The sequence below is a fragment of the Drosophila sechellia genome, chromosome 2L, assembly GCF_004382195.2.
Source record: "Drosophila sechellia strain sech25 chromosome 2L, ASM438219v1, whole genome shotgun sequence".
In the NCBI taxonomy this organism is placed as follows: Eukaryota; Metazoa; Arthropoda; class Insecta; order Diptera; family Drosophilidae; genus Drosophila; species Drosophila sechellia.
The window spans coordinates 2082617-2109124 of record NC_045949.1 but is presented as its reverse complement, the minus strand read 5'-3'; the positions used below and the strand labels follow the sequence as shown (position 1 = coordinate 2109124).

The following is a 26508-nucleotide window of genomic DNA, read 5'->3' as shown; positions in this document are numbered from 1 at the left end:
TTTCGTTTCGGCGAACGGTATTTAGTTAGGTATTTAGTACGGTCACACTGGTGAATCTAACTAAAAAAAGTGTGAAAATTTGTCAAATATTTCGACAAGTACAGCGATCTAATCGATTTGGGAGCAGAATTCAGCCCCCGCAGCAAAGCTCCCGCGTGTTCCACCTGATCCGAGGATGCAGAGATCCACAGACCGGATGCGCCGGCTGAAGAAGCTGAAGAGCGTTACGGGAGCGCAGGATGGCGTTGGAGGCGGCGATGCGGCGGCAACGGCGACTGCGGATAATCGGACCTCCGAATTGTCGGACACGAACGGAGCAGCCGCCAGTAGCGGAGCCGGCGGCAAGAAGCCAGGCACACTCAATCCGGAGGTCTTCAAGCACTTGGACAAATCCGGACGCAGTGAATTGTACGTGTGTGGTACCACGCTCCGACACCGATGCAAGCGCAGCCAGAGATATACGCACACGCGCCCAAGCACTCGCACTCGCAGTACAGTGGCTGTCGTCAGTTTGTGTCTTGCTGCTGGATCGACTGTTTGGACCGACTGTTCCTCGTTCCCTAGCTAAATTACACGTTTACTTCTAGCCTGAAGTACCTCAAGCAGCAGTTGCAGGATGCGGCGGATACGCCCGTCTACGACAAGAACGGCGTCTTCAAGCAGGGCATCTCCAATGCCATATACCAGCTTCTCTGGCAGACTCTCCGCTTCACCCACAAAAAGGACATAGTACTTCACCTGCTCCTGGAAGTCGTGGTGAGTTGAATTTGTTTTTATAGAGAAAGTTTTATAGGGCATTTACTTCTTAACAATTCTCGCTATATATAATGTTTTCCTATGTTGCAGGCCCTCCATGCGGACTTTCCCAGCCTTATAGTGGACGTGGTTAACATTCTGGACAGCGAAACCTCCCTTATAACCGATGGATTTCAGGAAGAACGACATGCCTTTGTGCAATTCGTTAAAGATCTTGAGAGGGTGGTCCCAGAAAGTCTTTTAAAAGAGCGTTTGGAAATCGATACGTTGCAGGAGGCGGGAATTGTCAAGAACAAGAGCTTTTACTCCAAGTTCATCAAGGTCAAAACCAAGCTATAGTACGTACATATAGTAAAAGCGATTTGAGGTTAATAAAATATGTAATCTCTACTTTCCTTTTAAGCTACAAACAACGTCGGTTTAATCTTTTCCGCGAGGAGAGCGAAGGGTTTGCCAAGCTTATCACAGAGCTAAACCAGGAGTTCGACGAGAACACCACCCCAGAGAGCATAATGGATATCATAAAATCCCTTATAGGTGAGATATTTTTGATAGCTATCCGTTTTTATTTTTGAGTGTATTAATTGTTCATTGAACTGCAGGTTGCTTCAATCTGGATCCGAATCGGGTGCTGGACATTATTATCGAGTCCTTTGAAACTCGTCCGGATAGATGGAACTTGTTCATACCCCTGCTGCGCAGCTACATGCCCACTGGTGCCATTATTTGCGAGGTCCTCGGCTACAAGTTCTGCCACTTTAAGGACTCTCGCACTCCCCGCTCGTTATATCACGTGTGTGCTCTTTTGCTTAAGCACGGCGTCATTGCTCTGAATGATGTATACGTGTGGTTGACTCCAAACGATGGGAGCATCAAGGCGGACTGGGAGGATGACCTAGCTGATGCCAGGGAAATGGTCCGCAAGCTGAACCTTATACAAACCAACAAGAAGGAAGACGAAAAGGATCCACCACCGCCGCCTTCGGTTAAGAAGTTCAATGAGGTAGACCTAGTATACATTTTGTGAGGGATTCTACTAACGATATCATTTCTTTCGCAGGAAAAATACAATGCAAACCAAAAGTTTGGCCTCTGCGAAGCCCTGCTTAAAGTTGGCGACTGGGAGAATGCGTATAAGATCATCCAGAAGCTTCCCGAGCAGGCGGTTGTATTGCAGGAACCCATTGCCCGTGCCATTGCCGATCTGATTCACCTGTCCGTGGAGAATATTTACTACAAAAAGTGTTTTAAGGCTCCCGCAGGACGAAGGCCGAGCCGCAATCGCCTGTATGACGATTCCAAGTTGGTAGCCAAGATGCAGGCAAAGGAATTCGGCGACTTAAGGAAGTACACCTGGCCGATGGCTAACGTGTTGGGACCTGCCATGCACTACGACACTGTGCTGATGTACAAGCTTATCCGTATTATGCGGAAACTAGTTGTCGATATGGGCGTGGACAGCCTCAATGGACCTCCGCCGAATTCGGAAGCAGAGCAGCACTACTATGACATTATGAGCTCGCTGGACGCCTGTATTCTACCCTCCCTTCTCTACCTGGACAACAACTGTTCCATGTCCGAAGAGATCTGGGCTGTGCTCAAATATTTCCCGTATCATTTTCGCTACAGTTTGTATGCGCGTTGGAAGAACGACAGCTATCAACTGCATCCCAATTTGATCAGGAGATGTGGATTGGCACAGCGGGATATCAAGGCGCTAATGAAGCGCGTGAGCAAGGAGAACGTCAAGCAGCTGGGACGACTGGTAGGAAAGTATAGCCATTGTGCGCCAGGACTGCTTTTCGACTATGTGAGTTTCATTTATATACTTTTCCAAATCGGTTTGGTTATTTCAATTACCATTTCAACAGATTCTCCTGCAAATTCAAATCTACGACAATCTAATTGGCCCGGTCTGCGACCTGCTCAAGTATCTTACTGCCTTATCCTTTGACTGTTTGGGATACTGCATCATCGAGTCGTTGACGTTAACAGGTCGTCTCAGGTTCAAGGATGACGGAACTTCGTTATCCTTGTGGCTGCAAAGTCTAGCCTCCTTCTGCGGCACCATATACAAGAAGTACAGCATTGAGCTAAGTGGGTTGCTTCAGTATGTGGCCAATCAGTTAAAGTCGCAGAAGAGCCTGGACTTACTGATTCTGAGGGAGATCGTGCATAAGATGGCAGGCGTGGAGTCCTGCGAGGAGATGACTAATGATCAGTTGCAAGCCATGTGTGGTGGTGAGCAGCTCAGGGGAGAGGTAATTATTCAAGTCACTGTCTTATTGTTCTGTTAATTGAGTGTATTTGTCGTTATAGGCCGGCTACTTTAGTCAAGTGAGGAATACGAAAAAGTCATCTAATCGCCTGAAGGAGGCATTGGCCAATAACGATCTTGCCGTGGCCATTTGTCTTTTGATGGCTCAACAGAAACACTGCGTCATTTATCGTGAGACGGCGGCACACAGCCATTTGAAGTTGGTGGGAAATCTGTATGATCAGTGCCAGGACACACTCGTCCAGTTTGGTACGTTCCTAGGCTCCACCTATTCTGTGGATGAGTACGTGGAGCGGTTGCCCTCGATTATAACCATGCTTCGAGAGTACCACATAAACACGGATGTGGCCTTCTTCTTGGCTAGGCCCATGTTCACTCATCAGATCAATGTAAGTCTGAGCAAACTATTGTGCGAAATATTATAAAAAGGTTAACCTAATACCTCTTACAGCAAAAATACGATCAATTGCGCAAGGATGACCCTAACGCCAAGAAGCTCACCACGACGCAAAAGCTTCAGAAGTATTTGGAAGCAACGCAGCTGATCATGAACCCTATTGTAGAGTCTGTTCGTCCACTGCACAGCTCCAAGGTGTGGGAGGACATTAGTCCGCAGTTCCTGGTTACTTTTTGGAGTCTGAGCATGTACGATCTGCACGTGCCGAACGAAAGCTATCAAAGGGAAATCGCCAAGCTGAAGCAGCTGGCCCAGCAAGCGGCAGAAGGCAAAGACTCTAACCAATCTAAGAACAAGAAGGAGCAGGAGCGCTACATTGCGCTAATGGAGAAGCTGAACGACGAGCGAAAGAAGCAGCATGAACACGTTGACAAGATCTTGCAGCGGTTGCAGGAGCAAAAAGATAGTTGGTTCCTTCTACGATCTGCCAAGTCCGCAAAGAACGACACCATCACGCAGTTCCTGCAGCTCTGTCTCTTCCCGCGTTGCACCTTTACAGCTCTGGATGCGTTGTATTGCGCGAAGTTCGTGCACGCCATCCACAACCTCAAGACATCGAACTTCTCAACCTTGCTGTGCTACGATAGGGTAACAAGACTAAATACCTTACCTAAACTCGATCTTACTCCTTCTTCTTGTCCTCAGATCTTTTGTGACATCACTTATTCGGTTACTTCGTGCACTGAGGGCGAGGCTACGCGGTACGGACGCTTTTTGTGCGCCATGCTCGAGACCGTGATGCGTTGGCATGCGGATCAGGCGGTGTTTAATAAGGAGTGCGCCAATTATCCTGGTTTTGTGACCAAGTTTCGTGTTAGCAATCAGTTCTCAGAGGCCAATGATCACGTTGGCTACGAAAACTATCGGCATGTGTGTCACAAGTGGCACTACAAGATTACCAAGGCGATTGTATTCTGTCTGGACTCCAAGGACTTTATGCAGATCAGAAACGCACTGATCATCCTAATGCGAATACTGCCTCACTATCCAGTTCTTGCCAAACTGGCGCAAATCATCGAGCGTAAGGTGGACAAGGTGCGCGAGGAGGAGAAGACAAAGCGACCGGATCTGTATGCCATTGCCTCCAGCTACATTGGACAACTAAAGCTGAAGACTCCCCACATGCTAAAGGAGAGTGTCTTTCATCAAATCGCCGAGCGGCCGAATAAGGACTCGCCGACCAATGTTGGCGCTCCCGCCGCAGCCACCAGATCCGATAAGTTGTCACCCACCTCTCCATCTGGACATACACAAGGAACCCGGGCTCCCAGCGGAGCTGCTCCTTTCTACAACAGCGAACAAAAGTCGGGAATCAAAGAACCAGAGGCAAAAGCAGGTGGGTTGAAATATTAAATGAATGTAAAATCAATATATGTATAAGCTTACTAACAAAAATCTTGAACATGTTTTAGCCTCCACAACGCGCGAATCGAAGAGCCAAAGAGGCGAGGGCAATAATGTCACTTTGGTGTCCACAGCCAGTTCAACGGCATCCAATAACGAACGCGAGAGCAAACAACGTGACCTGGCAGCGCCACGTGAGTCCCAATCCCGCAGCAAGGATGACCAGCAGGAGCAGGCAAACAACGGCAGTAATGGCAGCCGACAGAGCGAGAGTCGTAATAGGGATGTGGAACGAGACCGACAGGATCAGCACGACCAACGGAGCATTAGTAGCCATCGCAGTTCCAGAGACATTGTGCGGGTCAAGGAGCGCACAGAAGCCGAGCTGCACCAGAGGTCGCGGGAACGTTCTCAACGTCTGGAGGAGTTGGAAGCGCAGCAGCGGAAGCGGGAAAAGCCATCGCGACGCGGTGGCGAAGAGCGCATCCGACATGGTGATGGCGTCGAGACGGTGGACTTGGTGGGAAGCACCGACAATCGCCACTACGAGGAGTTCGAGGGGCGTATGAGGGATCTGAGCTCAGTGTCCAACGAGAGCAATGGTTCGATGCAGCATCGACAACGTAGCCATGAGAACATTGAATTTGAAAAGGGTACGAAGACCATCTAAATCTGAAGACTTTATTTCTAACCATTCATTTCAGTAGATTCAAAGCGTCGCAAATTGGAGTCGTCAACCAGCAGTTCAAAGGTTAGTAGCATAAGTTTGCAGACGTATGTCCGCTAAGACAACAGCAGTATAAAACAACACTACGATGACGGTCAAGTCTGGAGGGAACTAACTCAAAGTTCGGATTGATTATGCGAAACTTAAAACGGGTTTCAACACCAACGTCTGCTCAAATGCTCAAATACATCTCCAAAATCAACGAATCAATAACGCTCCTGCCAACCCAAACAAAAAATCATTGTTATTAAAACTGAAACTTGATGCGAATGCGATGGATCTTGTGTACATCAGTAATATTCCTGAGTTCTGAATGTTGAACATTCCGAGGTGTTAGTTTTAAGCTTAGTTTTAAGAGAAAAGTGAATCTTTGTTTCTGTAAATTTGTTAAATAATTGTAATAGTATAAGGGTAGTTGTGTAAATAAGCAATCGAAATGGAGTACCGGGACCACAGAGCCGACAATCGAACTTAAGAAGACGAATCTCGCAGGAATCGCGGAGGACAATATTTCAAAGACAAATGCTCGCGACGAAGGCCGAAAATTCTACAGCCAACGAAAAATGTATAACATTTGAAGGAATTATAAATCACCATAAAATCTACAAAAAAAAAAAGAAAAACATCAAAACAAAAAAAATTGGTTGCCATACATTACAACCAAAAGATTCAATATATTGTTAAACTGCATATATTGTTAAAAACTACAAAAAGGACTGCAACAAATAATACGAGATTCTGGACCGGTACTGAAAAGGACATCTCTTCGCCATCTTGTGATGATCAATCAGTACAAGCCAAAGTACTAATTGATAAAAAACCCCTGAATGGAACTCAAAACCAATCTTCTGCAGTCAAAATAGCGTGCTTGCAAATAGGAAGTCTACAGTAAATGAGTGCTGTATTTACACTGGATCTAACAACTTAGTTCAAAAATCCATTTATACATTTCGAATCTTCAAAATCAAACGTACCACCGGAGAAGAACCGACTGCCAATGTGAAGATGTAGATCATCAAGCATTATGAAACTGGATACCAACTCACGATGTTAGCGTGGACGAAAGCCATTTCAATTTCAACGTGGAACAGGCGTTACAAATCCGGATATCAACTTACTGTGCTAACGAGGACAAAAGCAATTCAATTACTCTGTGGAATATTTGCTTCTGAACAATTCTTCAACATCGACTTCGTGAAAGCCCCAATGCTCACGAGGATTCTTAGTGGATACCCGACTCAGCCGCTTCTCTGACTACCAACCTTCAGTTACCTGTGCAGCCCAGTTTAGTTGTTAATTCGTTGATAATGAGACTGTGCATGGGTAAGTAATGGGCGCGTGGTGGGGTCGGCGGACATAAACCATATAGGACAGAGGACACGTAACAGACACAGTAGTAATATTTCTCTTTTTGTTGCAGTTTTAAGTAGACACACACCCTTTAACGCTTAGGTTAAGCAAGAGTCTTGACATGCTTTTACAACCATTAATCCCGTGCCGTTGCAGAAGGTGGAGGAACTGGTGGACAGCGTAAAGAAGGCGCGCGGGCTCAAGACCAAAGAGCGCAACAAGGACAAGCTGTCGGATGAGGAGCGAGACGCTCGCAAGGATCGCAAGCTGGGACGCAAGCGGGATCGCGTCGACGAGTCCAACAGCAACGAACATAAACGCCGGCGCGAAGGTGAGAGAAGAATCTTTTATCGAATAGTCAAGACATTCAAGAGCCAATGATTTTCAGGACAAAACGGTGAAGAAGAGCTGCGGGATAGAGAGCGGCATAGGGTGAGTGATATCCAATAGTCGACAACATTCCCATGTTCTGGAATTGCGTACTGGAATTACAACTAATGTGGTTGCCAATCCGTAGGAGAAGTCACCGCGGGAGCGATCGCATGAAAAGTTCGATAGAGAACGGGGAGTAGCCAGCGGTTCGCGGACCGAGGAGCGGCAGTACATCAGCAAGTCCACTCGGTCCTCCAGAGTAAACTATTGATTGCAATCCGGGCTTTTGCTCGCCCGTGCATTGTGAAGCGCATTTTGTTTAACTTTTAAAGAATTTGGATTGGCCTTTCCATCCATTCTAGCAAAGAACGAAACCACTTTTGAAATGTTTACAAGTTTTAGTGACTATTTTAAAACCGAGATCCAAACAATTACATTGTAAAAATTACTAAACTTTTGTGTTGTTTACTTAACGGGAACTGTAATAGCCATAATATTTGTATAAAAATCTCATTCCCCAAATAGATGTCCAGATTGTCTTTAAACCTAATAATAAATTGTTCATTTGCAACGAGATTAAGATGTAAACCCTTCGTGTTATTTATTTACCACCCACGCCACAGTGAAACACCAGCTTTCTATTTCGAATCAAATTTTATTCAATTTAAATTATTTTTACATTTAACAGTTGAACTTGAGGTTCAATCTCGATTTAAAACACGCATATCCGATATCTAAACAAGCTTGCCACTAACGTTTATTACAACTCTTTCCATTATTTTTAATAGACTTTTCTTTTACTTTGAAAGTGTTCCTGAGGTCTTTTTAGGTAGGTACCGTTGTTGGTGTTGTTGATTCGATTTGATTCGATTCGATTCCACAGTGATGAGAGAACTAGGCGAATTGTTTATCTTGATTTTTATTAAATAAAATATTAACAATTCGGGGCTGTGGCCCGGTTCACTTGGTTAGTTTTAGTTGTTGCTTTTGGCGCCTAAACTTGGACTTTGACTTTAGCAAAAGTAAAGCACATAAATAATAAAATAATATCAAAAATTGATTTAGTTCTGTGGCTGATCCTCCGGCGCTGGCAGCTTCTCCCAGGTGGGCTCCACTCCCCAGATCTCGCGGGCGTACTCGGCGATGGTGCGATCCGACGAGAACTTGCCGCTGGACGCAATGTTGTTGATGGACATCTCCAGCCACTTGGCTTGGTTCTGGAAATTAAGCGAAGGAATCGTGGTTTAAATAAAGATCTTTGCTAATTATTTTGCTAATATTTGACTGTTTCTTCCCTAAAACAAATAGTTAAGCTAACGAATCTCACCTGGTAGGTCTTGGAGACAAGATCCTGGGCCTTGATGTACGCATCGTAGTCGGCCAGCAAGTAGTAGTGGTCGTACTTGAGCAGAATGTCGGCAATGTTCTTGAACTCGTTGGGATTGCCGGGGCTGAAGAATCCGCCCTGGATTTGGTCGATCACCTGCTTGACCTCGGGGTTGGCGTTGTAGTAGTCGTAGGCATTGTAGCCCTTCTTCTTGAGCGCCTCCACCTCGTCGACGGTCATGCCGAAGATAAAGATGTTGTCCAGACCCATCTCCTCGGCCATCTCCACGTTGGCACCGTCCAGGGTGCCGATGGTGAGGGCGCCGTTCAGCTGGAACTTCATGTTGCCGGTACCAGAGGCCTCTGTGCCGGCGGTCGAGATCTGCTCGGACAGATCGGCGGCGGGCATAATCTTCTCGGCCAGGGTGACACGGTAGTTCTCCAGGAAGATAACCTTGAGCTTATCGCCCACAATGGGATCGTTGTTCACAACGTTGCCAACGGCGCAGATGAGCTTGATGATTTGCTTGGCCACATAGTAGCCTGGAGCAGCCTTGCCTCCGATCATGATTGTCCTCGGGGTGAAGTTCGCTGTGGGATCCTTCTTGATCCTGTTGTACAGGGTGATGATGTGCAGGCAGTTTAGCAGCTGGCGCTTGTACTCGTGAATACGCTTCACCTGGATGTCGAACATGGATGAGGGGTTGATCTTAACGCCGTAGTCCTTCTCCAGAATGGCGGCCAGCTTCAGCTTGTTCTCCTGCTTGACGCGGGCTACATTGCGCTGGAAGTTGGGGTCCTTTGCCCACTTCTTCAGGGCAACCAGTTGGTCCAAATGTACTGGCCACTCGTCACCGATCTTCTCGGCGATCAGGTCGGAGAGTCCGGGATTGCAGAGCAGCAACCAACGACGCGGGGTAATACCGTTCGTCTTGTTCTGGAACTTCTGGGGCTCCATTTCGTAAAAGTCATGGAACAGCGAGTCCTTAAGGATCTGCGAGTGGATGGCGGCCACACCGTTGACGGCGTGGGAGCCCACGATGGACAGATGAGCCATGTTGATGCGCTTCTCGCCATCCTCCTCCACCATCGACATGCGGCGCATGCGGTCCAGATCGTCGGGGAACTTCTTCTTCACATTCTCCATGTGCAGGAAGTTGATGTGATAGATGATCTGCAGATGGCGGGGCAGAATCGACTCCAGCAGGGAGACGGGCCAGCGCTCCAGGGCCTCTGGGAGCACGGTGTGGTTGGTGTAGGCACAACTCCTCACGGTGATGTCCCATGCCTTATCCCAGGTCAGATGCTCCTCATCAACCAGGATGCGCATCAGCTCAGGGATGGCCAGCGATGGATGGGTATCGTTCAGCTGAATGGCCACCTTGTCGGGGAAGTGATCGAAGGTGTTGCGGACCGCCTCCCGGGATCCGAACTTCGAGGCCTTGTAGCGGCGGATGATGTCCTGCAGCGTGGCGGCGCACATGAAGTACTCCTGCTTCAGACGCAGCTCCTTGCCCTCGAAGAAGTTGTCGTTGGGGTACAGGACACGTGAAATGTTCTCAGCCAGATTGCGGTCCAGCACGGCCTGGATGTAGTCACCATCGTTGACTGGATAGGTGAAGATAGCCATAGGTTAGTTCTTGCCTTATCAAGGTGACCTCTCCTTATAGATACTTACAGAACTTGAGGTTGAAGTCGATGGGCGACTTGGCGGACCACAGACGCAGCGTGTTCACGTGGTTGTTGTTGTATCCGGGAATGGGGTTGTCATAGGGCATGGCAAACACCCTCTGGGTGTCCACCCACTTCTTGCCCTCGGGCGTGTCGATCACACGGCCGTAGAAGTTGACCGGCAGCATGAACTCCGGACGGGCCTTCTCCCAGGGATTTCCATAACGCAGCCAATCATCGGGCTCCTCCACCTGCTCGCCGTTCTTGATCTTCTGGGCGAAGATACCGTACTCATAACGGATGCCATAGCCATAGGCGGCCAGACCCAGAGTGGCCATCGAGTCGAGGAAACAGGCGGCCAAGCGACCGAGACCACCATTGCCCAAACCGGCGTCCTCCTCCATCTCCTCCAGGTTCTCGATGTCCAGACCCAACTGGTACATGGCCTCCTCGCACTCGCTCTGGATTCCCAGGTTGATCATGGTGTTGGTCAGGGAGCGACCCATGTAGTACTCCAGCGACAGATAGTAGACGCGCTAAAAAGATACGGGGGTCGTTATTATATCTATTGTATCCATGATTCATTGGCTTTTAATTGGAAGATCGAAATTTCATAAGATTATTTCATGAGTGGAATTCAGATTTCGTGCATTTCCGCAGTGCATGGGTCACTCACACCAGGTTCAGCTGTACAGTGCATACAATAACTATAATACAACGAATTGCTGACATTGCTGACAGGGCCACTATCAGCAACATGTGTCCCGAATACGGAGCCACCGTGGGATACTTCCCCATCGATGAGAATACTCTTGGTTACATGAAGCAGACAAGTACGGGAAATCAGACTGTTTCATAAAACAATATTTTACTTATATAATAACAAACATTTTAGATCGCTCTGAAAAGAAGATCGACATCATTCTGATAAGAGGGGCGCCGGCTGAAAGACCTAGTTATGTTTGGCCAGAAGGTCACCCAGTTTCCAACTTTTACGGTTCCCAACGGAATTATCGCTTATCAGCGAAAAATCGCACGGTAATTTCAGGGCAACCCAACTGGAAACTATAAAAAGAGGAAGGCATTCACAATCACCGGTTCGATTGAGTGCGAATCTATCGATCGATGTTACGAGGGCATTAATTGTGTTTATAGCAACGCTATCAAGCGATTGCAGGCTGGCTGCACTTTGCATGGTGGGCAAACATCATGGCTAAGCATGAATCTATACAGCTGGGCTAATCATGGATCGATCACGGATCACCAATCGCCAATCAGCATTGACGACAACATCGCCCACAGTGTCGCCAGTCAGTAGCTAATGGCTCCCAGGGTATGCTAATCCTATCCCTTATCAGTCTACCTATGTAATCTATGCCCTAAAACGCATACCTATCGCGCATGATGCTTTCAGATGTCTGAAGCTATGCGATCCGGCGAAAAACTTATAGCTAATTAGTTCGGAATGTTTGGAGAGTGTGTTTTTGTGTGCATATTTGTAGGTGAAAGGGGTTAAGGTGCCTATATAGGATCCGGGACTTTCGATTAGGGATATTTTGCAGCCCATTTAGCAGATAAGATATACAGAGTTAGGTGAACAGTGTGTTTGAACTGATTCGGGCAATATGTGCTGGGCAATGGAAATGCTGTGATAAAACAAATTATTGATTATATCTATATAGGTATACCAAAATATGAACTATAAAAGTGTTGGCAAAAATTCAAATATGAAATACAATTCTAAGCATGACCTTTTTGCTGCAGAACAAAAGAAGTTAATAATCTAGTTAGCTTATCTAATCGAAGATAAGAGCTCCACAACAAAACGTGAGTAATCTTTCAGATCCATAAAAAGCTTTTGGAGTCATTCAACTGCCGGCGCTAATGTTTTCCACAGCAGTTTGTTGTGTAGGGTCTTTGATATTCGTTCTGGCCAGGCCTATAGACTTATTAGATGCCAGACATATGTTTTTTGCGGTTTTGATAAAGAACGCCTCACCAACAAACGACCGGTGTTTGCTTACCTTTGTTTATTGTTTTTTTTTACCTATATGCAATAAATAAATGACAGAGTGCATAGGAAGTTGAAAATGCAATAGGTACTACCGCCCTGGCATTGAATTTTTCATGATCGCTGATAGCTTAACGCTTTTAATTGGGTTTCCATGTGGGTGATAAGTGGAACAGTATTTTCGATTTGGTCAGCCTGACTAGTACTGCTTGTAGAAAACTACAGGGAAAAAAACTCTTTTGTGTGACTATTCACCCCGCTGAACTTTCTTCAATTTGCATAAATTGATTCAGAGCCCGATGGACGCCAAGTTGTCTTCAATTAACTCTAAGTACCAATCCACGCACAATAACAGCTGTTTAAGTATCCATAAGATACAATCGTCGTCATTTCATATATTTCTTTTTAGATGGTTGCGTGAGCTAATTGCATGTGGGGGGACAACTAAACAAAATCGGGCCTATAAAAGTTCCTCAACCTGAAAGAACGGATATATACGTACATATATATATGAGCACGAACAAAACCGAAATGGTAGCCAAAATAAAAATGAGAGAGGAAAAATGGGGGAAATTTTCCTTGATATTTTTGTCAGTTGGTTGTTGTTAATAACCTTTGATTAACCTTGAAAAAATGTGTGCCGACGCCGTGACGGTATCCACAATTTAGTTGAATTGAAAATATTTATCACCCAAAAGTGTATATAGCTCGAACTTCTAGCCGTCGAAATTGCCCGAGTCAATGGAAAATTAATAGATACATTTTGGTGGGCTTGAAATTGAAAGTGATTTAAGCTGACATTCAGCAAGGACAAAAATGTTTAGCAGCCGATGCTGACAAATTTGCAAATGAAAAGCTCACGCTTTGGGCACGTGTTTGGATACATGTACATATGTGGATACAAATATTGTGTATCTGATGGATGTGGCTAAAAGGGGGCACTTATTATGCACACTTGCCCTACTTAAGCTGCATTTTCTGGGCTAATCACCATGCCCATAGTAAAAACGTATTACCAAAAACTCATAAATATGTTTGGATAGATATAGAAGTAGCTCGGCGACAGCTGCTAAATGCAGAGCTATTTTTAAGCTTTTGTTGCTTCGTCAGCTGGCGGGGAAAATTCTGAAGTGGGCGCGGAAAAAGGGGGTGGCTAATAAATTCGCCGGCTTTTTGCAGCACCTTTGCAATTTGTTGCAGTGAAAGTGTCACACCTTTTTTTGGCGCTACTTCTTGGCATTGATCCCATTGCAGTCTTTGCTTTTTGGCAATTTCGCGGATAATTAAATGAAACGAAACAATTATGTAGTAGCAAAACAACGAAAGCGTGGGAAATGCAGTAAAAGCCGAAATTGCAAATAAACAGTGAACACTCGGAAATTTTTAGAATTTCAGGAATTTCATTTCAGAATGTTGCACAGATTAAGCATTTATAATAATAAAGGACCTAGAGGAAATATTTGAGCTAAAAGCAAAACTGTTTCAGTTATTTAAGAATACGTTTATCGATTCCCATTTAATTTTTAGAATTTTATTGTCTGAGTGTTCACTGTAAATTCGTTGGCCAAAGCGCATTGGGGAATAAATCAGCAGCGAATAAAAGAGAATGGAGCAGGCCGAAAAAATGTCGTAATAGCCAAAGAAATTTCGGAAAAATATTTCAAAGGAAATTTTTTGAAAAGTTTTGGTTGCCGCAGGAAAGGGATAATCAGCTTCCAGAACTCCAAAGCCCGGACAAAGTTAGGTTAGGTGGTCCGACCACTTTTTTTGGAAAATTCCACGGACTAAATCAATAATTGGGTGGCCTGGCTGGGGGCGGAACTCACCTTGGGATCCTTCTCGTAGTAGTGCTGCTGCGTGCGAATCCAGCGGCCCACCATGTTGTCCTTGACGGTGTTGGCCAGGGCGAAGTAGTAGTCCCTCAGGGTGGACACATTGCGATCCTTGACCAGGGTGTAGTGCAGGTGGCGATTGAAGTTCTTCTTCACCTCAGTGACATTGCCCACCTCGGCGATACCGCGCACCGAGATCTGTTTGCGCCGATCGGCGTCCGATTGGGGCTTCGACATGGTGTCCTAGTTATGTATGTCCCTTCTCTGTGGCGGCTCTATATAGTTCTCTGATTCCGTTGCGTGGGTGCGCGTGTGTGTGGCGTAGACCCGTTTGCGTGTGCGACAGCGAAGAGGAGACGGAGACTATAGACACAACCCAGACCTGAACCTGAACAGACGACCGTTCGCAGCAAAATCCGGAGCGATTCTCACTTTATACTTTCGGCATACTTTCAGAGATAGCTTTTGCGCCAGAGCTTTTCTCTCAGCGTGCTGCTCCCCTTGTACACAACTCCCAGCGCACAGTGGGTGCGCTGAGTATCAACTGTTATGAACAGATAATTATCATCAAGGGGATACAATTCAATAATATTCTTTGTTACTTAAACAAAACACCTAAATACTACATTGTAGATTTTTATATCAATCAGTTAAGAATGAAAATGTTTTATATTTCAATAAGATGTAATAACTTTTTGCAGTATTTTTCGACAATACCGCCCACTGTGCGTTGCTGATGCAGCGGTTCTTATCTCGCCGGTGCATTTTGTCTGTCTCTCTCGCACTTCAGCTATGCTGTATTCCTGCACTGTTCCGTGTGCTCTCGCTCGCTCACTGCCTCTCTCTCACTGGCGCTCTCTTTTTGCCCCAGTCACCTTGTGCGAAGGTCATACATGCGTATCTGTTGTTTATTTTCTGTTTTTGTTTCATCTTGAGCATTTGTATGCTTTTTGGAATAGAACGGGTGGCGCCCCCATGAATCGGGTTTGAGCTTTTTGAATCGACGGCTGTCAAATGGAAGCTTTCAACCATCTGTTGAGTGGGGAGAATTGTGGCGGGCTGGATATTGGAGATGCCAACCTGCTTTGAATTCAAATTTTACAAATCTTAAATATACTTTTGTATTTTTTTTTATTTTTGCTATTATATCTTATAGATATTCTTTGTTTTATATATCTCTTTGGATTCGCACTGAATATTTGTGCACTGCTGTGCCTCACTCGACTTGTGCAACAAATGCTAATCACAGGACAAAGGGCATCTGCAATTCTATCCGAACAATTCAGTTATTCCATTTCTTGTTTATTACTTCCCATAATGGCACTCCCATGTTCAACTACTTGGGAATGCATGCGGAAAAGTCCTTGAAAGGTGGTGGGAAGGGGGAGGGGGGAGCATTGCAAAGGACCAAGGCGCCGCTTGTTTCGTGAGCTCACCATTTCCTCGGCTATTTCGTAGCAAATGAAAATGATTAGTACATTTGGCAGGAGGAAAGTGAGAGCAAACCTTTTGGACATCTGCCAAGTGGGCTGCCATCGATGTGAACGCCATCATTCATAAGCTTGTCTGCTAAAAATTTAAAACTTAATTGGAATCTGCTGCCTCATTCTGCCAACCGTACGCTTGTTGACTCCTCTCACATATGTATGCGCTATGCAACTAGTTTTTGTTATGTTTTCTTTTCATTTTTTGTATTCACCTGCGAGTATTATGCAAAAGTTACACTTAGGCGAAAGAAAAGTTCGCTGAGAGAAATTAGACTGCCTTAGCTTGGGTCGTTGTGAAATAAAATAACGAAGGCTGCGAATGTTTTTTTATAATACGAATGATTTATTTCGAATTACTTTGTAGAATTCTTGAAACGACGCTTTGTACTGATAAGCAGAGTGCTGAGTTCGCAGGGTAAGTTCTAAGCGCTCGATTTCATTTCGATTCGAATACTCGTTGCGGAATGACGCTATACTTTGCGTTTCTCGCGACGCTGATAATCAGCCTTGCGAGTGGTCAAAACTTTAACTACAATCAGGTTAATGTGTATAATACTTTTACCGAGCAATATTAATACTCAAATGGAAAATTCGCCTGCAGATACGACCTGGCACATATGGCAGCAATCCCAGCGAGAATCGCATAGAGACATTACCTTGGGTGGTTGCTGTGCTCGACCAGAGGGATTGGCTGTTTCGCTATATAGGAGTGGGATCTCTCATTAAGCCCAATGTGGTCCTTACTGCCGCTCATATTCTGAACGAAACAATCGAAGATGATCTGTTGGTGCGAGCTGGCGAATGGGATACCTCGACTACGGCTGACCAGCAGCACGTGGATCTCGAGGTGCTGAATATAGTCTCCCACGAACAGTTCAACAGATTCAATGCCGAAAACAACATGGCGTTACTCATTCTGGTATCCGCATTTGAGATGACAGCCAAGATTAATATCATCCCATTGTACCTAGGAGAAGCTAATATTCGAGCAGGATCCTGCTTCTTCAACGGCTGGGGAAAAGTATATTTGAACTCGACGGACTACCCCACCGTTCTGAAGGCGGTCCAGGTCGATCTTGTGAGCATAGATATGTGTAGCAGGCGGCTTCGCAGAAATCTGCCCGTCCAGCAATTATGTGGGGAAGGTCTGGAAGGCAAGGATTGCAGTGGCGACGGTGGGGCTCCTTTGGTTTGTCAGATACTTACATATCCATCCAAGTACGCACAGGTGGGCATTGTCAACTGGTTAAGTCAAGTGCCTGGCGTAAATACGCCCACTGTCTATACGAATGTACGTGTTCTGCTCCCTTGGATTGACTACCAGCTTAGACTTGGAGCGAACTTCCGTCTAAGAAGTTGAAAACTCATGCGCTAGCCAGTTATTTATTAAATCTTTATTCGGAGAATCAGAAGTCTCAAAATTAACTGCAATGGTTATTTGCAGTTATTTCCTAAATAAAAAGTGGCCTGTGGCCAATCACAAATATCACGGAATTATTCATATGAATTCTGAGTAAAAATACTATTTCATTATCAACTCAAGTCGCTCAATTCAACATTATCAGTTCCACAAATGCTGTGCAAGTATTTATAAATATAAGAAATCGTTGTTTAATAAGCAAGATTATTTTATTAAGCATTATACGTATTGCTTCGTACCATAAACTTTGTTGCTGAGCAACACGGCGGATGCGCGATGTTCATTGAAAATGCCTTTTATATCCCTAGAAAAGTAACGTGGAAATATTGCATTGTGCCTCATTTTTCCGCCAATTGTACAACACAAGCAGAAATAATCTCGGCTAAAAAATCTCATTTAAAAGAGGACAGGTAGCTGAAATCTGTAGAGGTGGGCAGGAGTTTTGTGGGCGAAACGGCGTTCAAAAGTTAAAGTGTTGCCATTTTTCATTTTTTGCACGCTAGTTTGTTGTTTTTGGATTGTTTGTTTGTTTGTCGCTCCACAAAGGCGAGTGTGTGTGCGTGGGAGCAACCAACACAAACACACGAAACATATGAGAGTTGCGTTTGCCGTGTGAAAGAAAGACCGATTCGAGTGCTTGTTAGAAAGAGTGCGAGTGCGGTGGGAAAGGGACGCCAGATGGATGGGGCACACGAGTGTGTGCATGTGTGAGTGAGATCCTGAAACTCGTTTTGCCGCTAATTGGATGCTGAAGGTGTCCTCCGCGTGAGTGTGTGTGTATGGCTGCTGTCATGTATGTGTGTGTGTGTGCCGGCCGGAGTTCAAGTTGCCAAACATCATTAACAGCAGCCCGACACGCCCACCGCCCACGGACTTTCACACTCAAACACATGTATTTGCATCCTGTTTTTCCATATTAATTTATATGTATATCACATATTATTTTAAATATATTTTAAAATATGGTGAAGAAAGTTGTTTTTTAGTACATCTGTTATTGTGCTTTAACTATTGTTTTCTTATTTGGAATGACATTTGATGGATTTTTTCTGCGGTGCACCTGGCTGTCTGAAGCCGAAAAAAGCGCTGCCTCAATAATTACAATTTTTTGCGCTGCTGCCTTTGCAGCCAGTTCTGGTGATGAGATTAAAGTTTTGGCATAATGATGTCTCATTAAATTAAATGGCAGCATTTGCAAACAAAACTGATGTAATTTGCCCGCCGTAGTTGTCTGATTAATGTGGCCTGCCTGGCACTCGACTGAAAGGCGGAAAAGCCGGGAAATGGATCTCCGCGCCGTAAACTGTTTGGCTTTTTTGAATCGGGCCAGTTTAAGTGTTTGCCATAAAATTGTGTATAAATACCAATATTGGAGGCGTGCCCAGTGAGCTCCAGGTGCCTCGACGGGCTGCCCTGGCATACACACAAATTGATATCGAATTACAATAAAATCTGCATTTATCAAAAGTTCTCACGCACACAAGCTCACCTGCGCACACGTACGGCACACACATGCAACAGTTGTAAGCCGGCATTCGTATGCGTGGCATTTGGTAACCTTTAACCCTTTTTTGTTGCCCGCGCCGAAAGAAAATCAGTCAGCAGTGCCTTTAATACACTAATTTCCAATTTATGTTTAAGCTCCATTGCTAAATGAAAGGGAATATACAACAGGAAGTAATTTAAGCAGCTGGTCGGAAAACATAAATTGAGGTGATACACCCACGCTCTCGGAAAACTTCAAAACAGGATCGGAAGAGGGGGCACCTTCAGGATGACCTCCCAGCGGGAACATTTGGGGGCAAGCGCGGCCATTATGAGCTACTTAGCAACCGATTTGTGCAGCACTTGCCGCACCTCACGCACACATAAGCACTCCGCCGGTGGCGGAGTGTGCGATTGTGTGTGTGTGTGACTGTGGCTGAGTTGGGGAAAAAAGCGGACCCAAATCGCCGAGGATTTGAAGGTTTCAGGTTTCCTGAGAGAGGGAGAGAGCATCTTGTGGCATCGGCGGCGTTTGTTGAATTGAAATTGCTTAATTTAGCAGATAATTTGGCCAACAAATTGTTTTCTGTCCCCCAGAAAAACAAACACACATTGAGGGAATGTAATTAGCTCGCTTCCTGTTTTTGTTTGCCATTGCTTTTGTGGCTTTGTTCGAACGATACAAACACTCCCATGTGGCTATTTGTATGCGATTTATGGAACCAACTTGGTTCCGACCAACTTGGCACTATTGTTGCGACAACTATTCAATTACCCCCACCTCTTCGCCCAGACTACTTTCACTCCCCAACTTCGACAAGTGCGCCCAAAGTCAGTGTTTAATTGGGTTCCCTTTTGTCCGGATTGCAGTTTTATGTTTAACAATACGTGAACTTTGATTCGGGTCAACTAGAAGCACTGCGAGAAAATACTTACCTTATCATATGGTCAGTGTACCTTGATTAGCTGCGTCAAGTCGTCTAGTAATTAAAATTTATAGAGTAGCTACATATACAAGTTGTCGGCCAATTGAAAGTCATATTTTCAACAGGAATCGGGTTAATTGACGTTATAATTGTCTTAATTGTTAGAATAAAACTGACAATCAAGACAATTTGGCAATGATCCCAGCTAATTAAGTAATGGGTTTCCAATTGAATGGGTTTCATGGCTGAAATAAGTTCCGGAGGTTTGTTTTTTAAGTTTCTGATCCAAAAGTCTTAGTCCATTAAATGTGCTATAAAATGTGGTACACGTTTGCATTTTTAATTTATACAAATTCCTGCAAATTGTTTGCCGCAAAAATTTACATATTCAAGTAAAAAGTTTGCAGAAGCCAGAATAAATTGCATAAAATTTATTTTGGCTGCTATTGCTTCGAATGAAAATGATGTGCAAACTGGCCGCACTGTTGGTTGCAATACGTTTTTTCCAAGTATAGGATGTTGCATTTTAACGTGAACATGAATATTTGTGCATATTAAGTAAATAAGAGCATATGAACCGTAAAACAGAAATTAAAATAAGAATTCATGCTGATTTTGGACAATATTTGCAAGGGTCATCATATTTTCCAACTGAATTTTATTTTCATATTTCGGCTCGTAATAAACCCTATGGCAAACCGCAATGTCAATTTGGTAAAACCAATTCGTTTAAGCCAAAGTCAACACTTTCTTAATCAATTTGCTTTTGCTATTGGTTTCAGTTGAGTTATACAATTGCTGCCCTATTAAACGGCTATTTTACAACACTATTTTTATGCACAAATCCGATTGGCAGCATACATATGTTCACATGGAAATATTTATAATAATTCACAGATTAAATGTGACTCTGTTCGGTTGCTACCCTGTTATTAAGCAAACATTAGATTATGCTGGGTTTGTGGGGAATTATGCACCAGCTGATATGACAAATATGAAAATTCCACTACAGAACACTAAAAAGTTGAAACTACTTCTTTGCATTTGGTTTTAATACGATTCATCTTTGTCAAACAGATAAATCAATTTGATACGAATGTGTGAGTCGAATATGATTTATTGTTATCCTGGCTGTTTGCACCCTGTGAGTTCTGCAACCTTTCGGCGATATAGCCATGTTTTATTGTTTTTATGGTTTGTTTTTTGTGAGCTCCTATCAGATGCACAAACTCACAATGTGCATTCAATTTGCTAAGCGGCTTTAGGTGTGCAAAAAGCAGCGAAACAAATCAATTTGCATATTATTATGAGCCATTATTGTTCTCACTTTGATGGAGTCGAGCCAGAGGGAAACTTCGCAGCTGAAAACACTTGACTGCCTTGACTGCCAATAAATTTCCGTCTGGGCCAAACTCCCAAAAGACTCTGGGTGACAAGCCGAAACAAAGGAGTTGAATTTATTTGCCCCGAGCCTTGAATTATTTCAGATTTATTTACTTAAAGTCGCTTCTGGGCCAGCTCTTTTGACAACTCAACCTTCTCCACTCGGCTGGAAGAGCTGGAAAAGGGCAGTTCTTCTTTCGATTGGAGTTTTAGCCGAGTTTCGTCCTTGGCCCGAATCAATAATTCATTGACCTTCTGCGGTCGACAATGCAGCGATGGGTTTATTCGTTTGCTTCCTTTTTATTGTTATTTTGCGGCTTCTTTTATTTTGAAAACCAGCGTAAATAAAGTGTCATTATAGCACAGAAGAGGCTGCTAAATATATTTGTGTACCTTATTCAAATACCCATATGGAAAATTGATTTAAAATTAGATGAGTCGCTTTATTGATTTTTGGATTTGTGCTGCAATTCAACTGCACTTCACGTTTAATAATGCAAGTAATGTTCGAAAGGGTGTCGATGCTTGATTTATGTGGGCCGCAGTACAAAGTCTCTGGTGTGTCAACACTTTGCGTTTGCCAAATGAAAAGCCTAATCAATAATGAGGTCGGGTGCTGGCCAAAAATTTATGGCCCCGAGCCGCGGGCTAATTGCAAATATTTGGCCAGCGGGTTAGCTGCATATCTGCATTCGAAATGCACACAATATATGGTATATCCCATAATCCCATTTCGATTCTGATGATGCCTCGGGGTCTTTTTGGCTCAAGCGGCGCCTTTTGTCTGCGGCATAAGCTAATTGTTTTGTATGTATTCGCCTTGTTGCATAAATAATATCGGATGCCGCGAAGTGGATAAACTCCTCTTGCACGCAAATCGAATGAAATTGAGCGCAAATAATAATAATAGCGGTAGTAGTAGTGGTATTAGGGGCGAGTGTCCTGCGCGCTAAGGACACTCAATTTATGCAGGAGAATGTGCCAAACAATTATCCCGATAAAACGTGATTGATTATGCCGGCATAGTGGCTCGCAGTTTTTCCGGCTTCCTCGACATTTCCCTTTGCCATTTTCCCAACCGGCTAGCATTGGATTTTCAATCAATGAAATAATTACGTGTCCTTTCCCGGGCCCAATGGAGTGTGCAAAATTTTCAATCAAGGAATGCGACTGCGATGGGGAAATCTACTTAACCAAATTGATGACAATGCGATAAGTCAGAGGCTGCGAGTTAAGCCGCTTAAATGCTTATAAACAGCCAGTAGGTCTTCCCTCTCCGATATCGGACAAATAAATATATATATATATATTCGATATTCCCACATTAAGCCGCCTCTATGCCAATTGCTTGAGAGGGCAACTTTTTGGCCAGCTATGCGAATTATTTGTGATGCATATGTCGGTATTTGCACTGGATGTACACTGAAAGAATTTTCGTAGCATTTGGTTATCTTAGTTCATAATTTTGCTATACTTTCCAATGGGGTTTAGTATTGGGTGTAAAGTGCTACATTTCAAAGCAACTTCCTATAATTAACAAATAATCGATTATTTCGATTTATTAACAAATGCAGATGTATTTTTTTGTCTGCTCGATTTTGGCTTCAGTTCGATATCGCATAAGTTGTTGACATGCCTGGCCGCATTAAATTCAGACCCGGCACGTACAACCATTTGCGGGGGTGGCACAGCCCCCGGGATCCCCCTGGGCCACCCCTTTTTTTTTGGCCAGGTTGTGTGTGCATGAGCATGAGATTGTCGCAAATATATCAAATATTCGTACCGTGCCATAAATAAGCAAAATAAGCGACTACTTTGCTCTCATAATTGGCAATTTGCGTTTGCCACTCGTTAGTTGGATTGCCCCTCGACTCCTCGCTTCCCCTGACCACTGATCCCCGGGCTAACCTCCGTTTCCGGAAGAGTTACAGCTGCTTATTAGGCACTGACAAGTGTCAACAGAGCAGCAACACAAAACATTACGTATACGTAATACGCAGTGTGCCCCGCTGCGCAACCACACTTCATTTGTTCTCGATTGCAATTTGTCAAGTTAAACGCACAGATGGGCTGCTGCGACGTTCGAGGGGAATTCCGTCGGAGTCCAGAGTCCTGGATATTCCACATACGCCACGTGCAACCGAAGCAAATTTTCAACTTTGCGGCTGGCCAACAACTTTCGAGCCACTTTCACTCCAAAGTCAAGTCAAAGCAAGCGTTAAAGGTAAGCACAAAGTTTGCCAGGTGAACTGCGAGAAAAAGAGGGGAATGAATCGGAATTCACTCCCTTATTACCGCACAAGTATTTCAATGAGAAATAGTTGGCAATTGTTCACTTTTACCTGGCGAAGGTGGACTGGCAGTGCATAAAATGGTTTTTGGTTCCAGGAAAATACCTGGCATGCTTATTTAAATTGATTTTACCAGATAAATATAAATTTGTACAGCAAGTTGGCATTATGGCATTGAACTGTTTGTTAAATTCAATTGAATTCTTATGAATTAATTGCAAACAAATACTTTTTGTTGCTCTGTGTAAATAGAATTCCCTAGGGTTAGTTTGGAAGGCATTTGCTAGATTGGCACTCGACTCTTGACCCTTTAAGTGATCGAGGCAGTGGCCCATAAAAGGACTGACTGCCTCATCCCAATGGAACCGACACCTTCGGACCGACCAGCTCCTGACGCAAACTTAAACTGGTAAACAACTCTTGGCAAGCAAAAAGGATACTTGTGAGGAGGGGAGGAGCAGCCAGTCTGGCCAGGTGGAGCCGAAGTGAAATCGTCTAAAAAGTGGCACCCGCAAGTGAGCTGCTCCTTGGGCCGAGAAGGACTAATGGCGGAAGTGATGATGATGCTGATGATTTCCGCAAACAAATATTTGGTTTGTTCATGGATGAGGACTAGGGGAAAGCTCGGCATTAGGAGAACATTAGCCCAAACAAATTTTCTGGGTTGCCCTGTTGCCGGCAGGTGTAAAAGTGTTTTTATTATTTTACTTCTTTCTCCCTTTTTCGGTTACCTTTCAGCATTTGAAAGGTGTATGTGTGTGTGCGTGTGTGCATGTGTGTAAGCGCTGTACATTGTTTCACTTCCGGTTTGTGCGGTTCTGTTGCTTTTGGCGGCTGGAAAACGAGCTCAGTGGGTTAAATGGAGGCATCTCCGCATCGCCGCCATCCCCGCATCCTCGTCCATGCAAATGGGTTAGGCCCGTCCGCAACAAAATGCGGCACAATGCTGCTGCTGCCCCAAACAAAACTAAGTAAAACAAAAAAATTAGGCACACACAGCAGCAGTAGCAGCAGCAGTGCTGCTGGTAAAAGAAAGGCACCCAAATAAAATGCTTACAAAGGATAAAAAAGGAGGAAATGTTGCTGTTGCAGCTCCTGTGCTTGACACTTGCAGATTTAGCGCTTCATTTGCAGCAGCAGCTGAACGAGATACCATATATGCCACATATGCCACCTAAGGTATATACATATATGGGGTTTTTGGGGATGGCCATCTCCATGCCCATCCTCATACAAATTTGATGTCAAGTTTTGGTGGATTGTTTAACATAAGCAAGTGCTCGGGGCTAGGCAGGGATTTCGCTGGATTTCTGTTTACATTTGCATTTTCATTCTGTCAGTTTAAGGTTTAAACACACTTGACATCTGAGATAAATATTTTAACAAACAACTTATGCAAGCCGCTTGTAGTTTAAGGCGTCACTTTGCACTTTAGGAGCGTTAAATATGCAGAAAAATAAGGTAAGTCCACACATATTTATCCTAATTACTTATGCTTTATTGTTAAACGCCACGTTAATTCATTAATGGGCTGAATTAAAATTGCTTCACACTTAAGCGCGATTTATGAACTCGAATGTAATTGTGATTGATTTAATTAGTTCACTTTTAATTACCAATTGTGTAGCCAGCTTTAACATGGCTTAATGTATCAGCTCTAGAAATATTCATATATTTTGCGCCTTATTAAGCGGTGATAATCCCGGTTTTTTGCAAATATCACCAGCTCACTGCGAATGACTCCTTGGTGGATTTTCACTTCCTGCTGTTTTTCCAACAAATTGCCTAAATAAACAGCATTTTCTGCTTTGCCGAATGCTTCTCTTCATTTTTCCCTTGGTCCTTCGTCCTTCGTCGTTGGATTGTTCTGGTTTTTTGGTTTCTCGGTGGCTGACTGTCTGCAAATCGTTTGTCGCTTAAGCTGCTCGCGCAATTCAAATTGATTTATAACGAAGAAATGTTCCATCGAGTCGGTGGGGAAAATGTTTGTCCCCCGTCTGGGTGGGAAATCCAAAAACCACCCCTCCCCCCTCGTGACTAGATACCACCCTGCGATGGAATGTTTTTGTGTGTGCCGGGTTGCCGACTACATTTCTCGTGACATTTGGCTCCACTTGCTGCTACTTGCCGCTGTTGCTGCTGCTGCTGCTGCAGTGCGATTTTGAGAATATTTTCCTTTGCCGACGCTTTTCCTACGCTTTTTCTACTTTTCCGATGCAAGGAAATATGCTAGGGCCATGGCAACGATGCTGAATCGTGCCCAAGCTGCAGTTTGTTGTACGTGCAATGGCAGCCAATAGTCAAAGTTGTCATTTATATATGCTCTTGCCCCCTTTCCAGCTCCCTCCCCCATCCCTCCTCCCTCACCCACCAACCATTCCCAACCCAACAGCCTCACACATTTTCCGACTTTCCCCGGCGTGGGTGGTTCTGGGTGGGTGGCGCTGGTTCTGCTGGGGCCAACTGATTTATGACACTCAAATGAACTTCGACGCTGACTGAATAAATTTTGAGAGCGACTTTTGTGTCGAGTTCTCGATTTGTATGGCATTTTTTCTCGCTTTTCCCAGCTCCACTCCTCTATTTTGCCGCCAAAAAACCACAAATTTGTCCCACACCGATGCGAAAACTAGAATTAACTAAAAATACATTGGGTATATTGCCGAAGAAATAAACTATATAGAATCCATAAAAACCAACATTATCATTTAGCAGGGAAAATACGCACACAAGCACTTGTGTTATTTTCGGGCTTAAAAAATGATAAGTCAATAAAAATACTTTGAAGTTTTGATGGCTTTTTGCTGTGCAATATTTTTCGGGTTTTCCTGATTTTTTAATGCCTGTTGTTCTTCACGCCAGTCTTCGTCTGCTTCTTCTTGTTAGTTAGTTGTTGCTTGTTTGGATTTATGAACCTGCCACAAATTCGTCAGCGAAAATCCCTGGGAAAATTCTCCTAGCTGCTGTGTTTTTGTTCCGTTCTTTGTTTTTCTTTTCGCTTCTTGTTGAGTTTGTCAAATTTTTGACATTGAATCTGCAATGCGGGTGGCTAGAAAAAAAAGGATAGCCGCAGGTGAAGGCAGCAAAGGATCTGCAGGAGCAATGCAGTTTCTGCCCGACTGATTTTTCCACGCTTGGATTTATTTTCATTTTTTCCGGCTGCGCTTCGTGTTTTTCTCCCACGCCCTAGAAAAAAAAACTGGCTGCTTGTGAAATAATTGATGTGCAAATGTTGAGAATTCAATTGGTTCACCTTGAGTGAGAGTGAGGGGCAGAGAAAGCCGATAGATAGACGGCGGCTTTCACTCTGACGAACGTTAAATGTCTATGGAATGTGGGGTGGGGTGGGGTGGAAATGGGGGTGGAAATGGGGGTGGGAAAGCAGGAACAGG

General features: G+C 44.3%; 3 protein-coding genes and 1 long non-coding RNA gene across 7 annotated transcripts; 2 read left to right on the top strand and 2 right to left on the bottom strand.

Annotated features, from left to right (window-relative positions):
- The first annotated feature begins 34 nt into the window (after positions 1 to 34).
- Positions 35 to 7872, top strand: LOC6620613 (THO complex subunit 2). Of its 4 annotated transcripts, none has more exons than XM_032713917.1 (15): positions 36 to 408; positions 588 to 756; positions 847 to 1094; positions 1160 to 1293; positions 1359 to 1759; positions 1817 to 2566; positions 2628 to 3017; positions 3076 to 3423; positions 3486 to 4079; positions 4137 to 4827; positions 4904 to 5488; positions 5543 to 5586; positions 7069 to 7243; positions 7301 to 7344; positions 7430 to 7872. In XM_032713917.1, the coding sequence occupies exons 1-15, from the start codon at positions 176 to 178 to the stop codon at positions 7553 to 7555; spliced, it is 4932 nt and encodes a 1643-aa protein (XP_032569808.1). In that variant the 5' UTR covers positions 36 to 175; the 3' UTR covers positions 7556 to 7872. The 4 variants fall into 4 exon arrangements, 2 of the variants coding, with proteins under 2 accessions (XP_032569808.1, XP_032569807.1); XM_032713916.1 differs by having other exon boundaries at positions 5540 to 5586; XR_004361198.1 differs by lacking the exons at positions 7301 to 7344; positions 7430 to 7872 and having other exon boundaries at positions 35 to 408; positions 5543 to 6885; positions 7069 to 7161.
- Positions 7873 to 8185: 313 nt separating this feature from the next.
- On the bottom strand, positions 8186 to 14549 carry LOC6620621 (glycogen phosphorylase). Its single transcript, XM_032713918.1, has 4 exons — positions 14119 to 14549; positions 10289 to 10817; positions 8612 to 10218; positions 8186 to 8501 (listed from the first exon to the last, which is right to left on the bottom strand). Exons 1-4 carry the CDS (start codon positions 14359 to 14361, stop codon positions 8346 to 8348), a joined length of 2535 nt encoding a protein of 844 aa, XP_032569809.1. The 5' UTR covers positions 14362 to 14549; the 3' UTR covers positions 8186 to 8345.
- Positions 14550 to 15232: 683 nt separating this feature from the next.
- LOC116803560 lies at positions 15233 to 15903 on the bottom strand. Its single transcript, XR_004363654.1, has 3 exons — positions 15824 to 15903; positions 15631 to 15693; positions 15233 to 15571 (listed from the first exon to the last, which is right to left on the bottom strand). It is a non-coding gene; the product is annotated as an uncharacterized LOC116803560 (long non-coding RNA).
- A 147-nt stretch (positions 15904 to 16050) lies between these two features.
- LOC6617451 (phenoloxidase-activating factor 2) lies at positions 16051 to 17148 on the top strand. Its single transcript, XM_002041732.2, has 2 exons — positions 16051 to 16150; positions 16213 to 17148. Exons 1-2 carry the CDS (start codon positions 16076 to 16078, stop codon positions 16969 to 16971), a joined length of 834 nt encoding a protein of 277 aa, XP_002041768.1. The 5' UTR covers positions 16051 to 16075; the 3' UTR covers positions 16972 to 17148.
- The last annotated feature ends 9360 nt before the right edge of the window (positions 17149 to 26508 follow it).

Bases quoted from the DNA above. Each gene is read 5' to 3' on its own strand.
- LOC6617451 (XM_002041732.2), top strand. From the start codon at position 16,076: ATGACGCTATACTTTGCGTTTCTCGCGACGCTGATAATCAGCCTTGCG. The intron at 16,151-16,212 runs GTTAATGTGTAT...ATTCGCCTGCAG, and splicing joins AAAACTTTAACTACAATCAG to ATACGACCTGGCACATATGG.
- LOC6620621 (XM_032713918.1), bottom strand. From the start codon at position 14,361: ATGTCGAAGCCCCAATCGGACGCCGATCGGCGCAAACAGATCTCGGTG. The intron at 10,818-14,118 runs GTGAGTTCCGCC...GTATCTTTTTAG, and splicing joins ACTACGAGAAGGATCCCAAG to CGCGTCTACTATCTGTCGCT. The intron at 8,502-8,611 runs GTGAGATTCGTT...CTTAATTTCCAG, and splicing joins TTGTCTCCAAGACCTACCAG to AACCAAGCCAAGTGGCTGGA.
- LOC6620613 (XM_032713916.1), top strand. From the start codon at position 176: ATGCAGAGATCCACAGACCGGATGCGCCGGCTGAAGAAGCTGAAGAGC. The intron at 1,760-1,816 runs GTAGACCTAGTA...TTTCTTTCGCAG, and splicing joins CGGTTAAGAAGTTCAATGAG to GAAAAATACAATGCAAACCA. The intron at 3,018-3,075 runs GTAATTATTCAA...TTGTCGTTATAG, and splicing joins GTGAGCAGCTCAGGGGAGAG to GCCGGCTACTTTAGTCAAGT.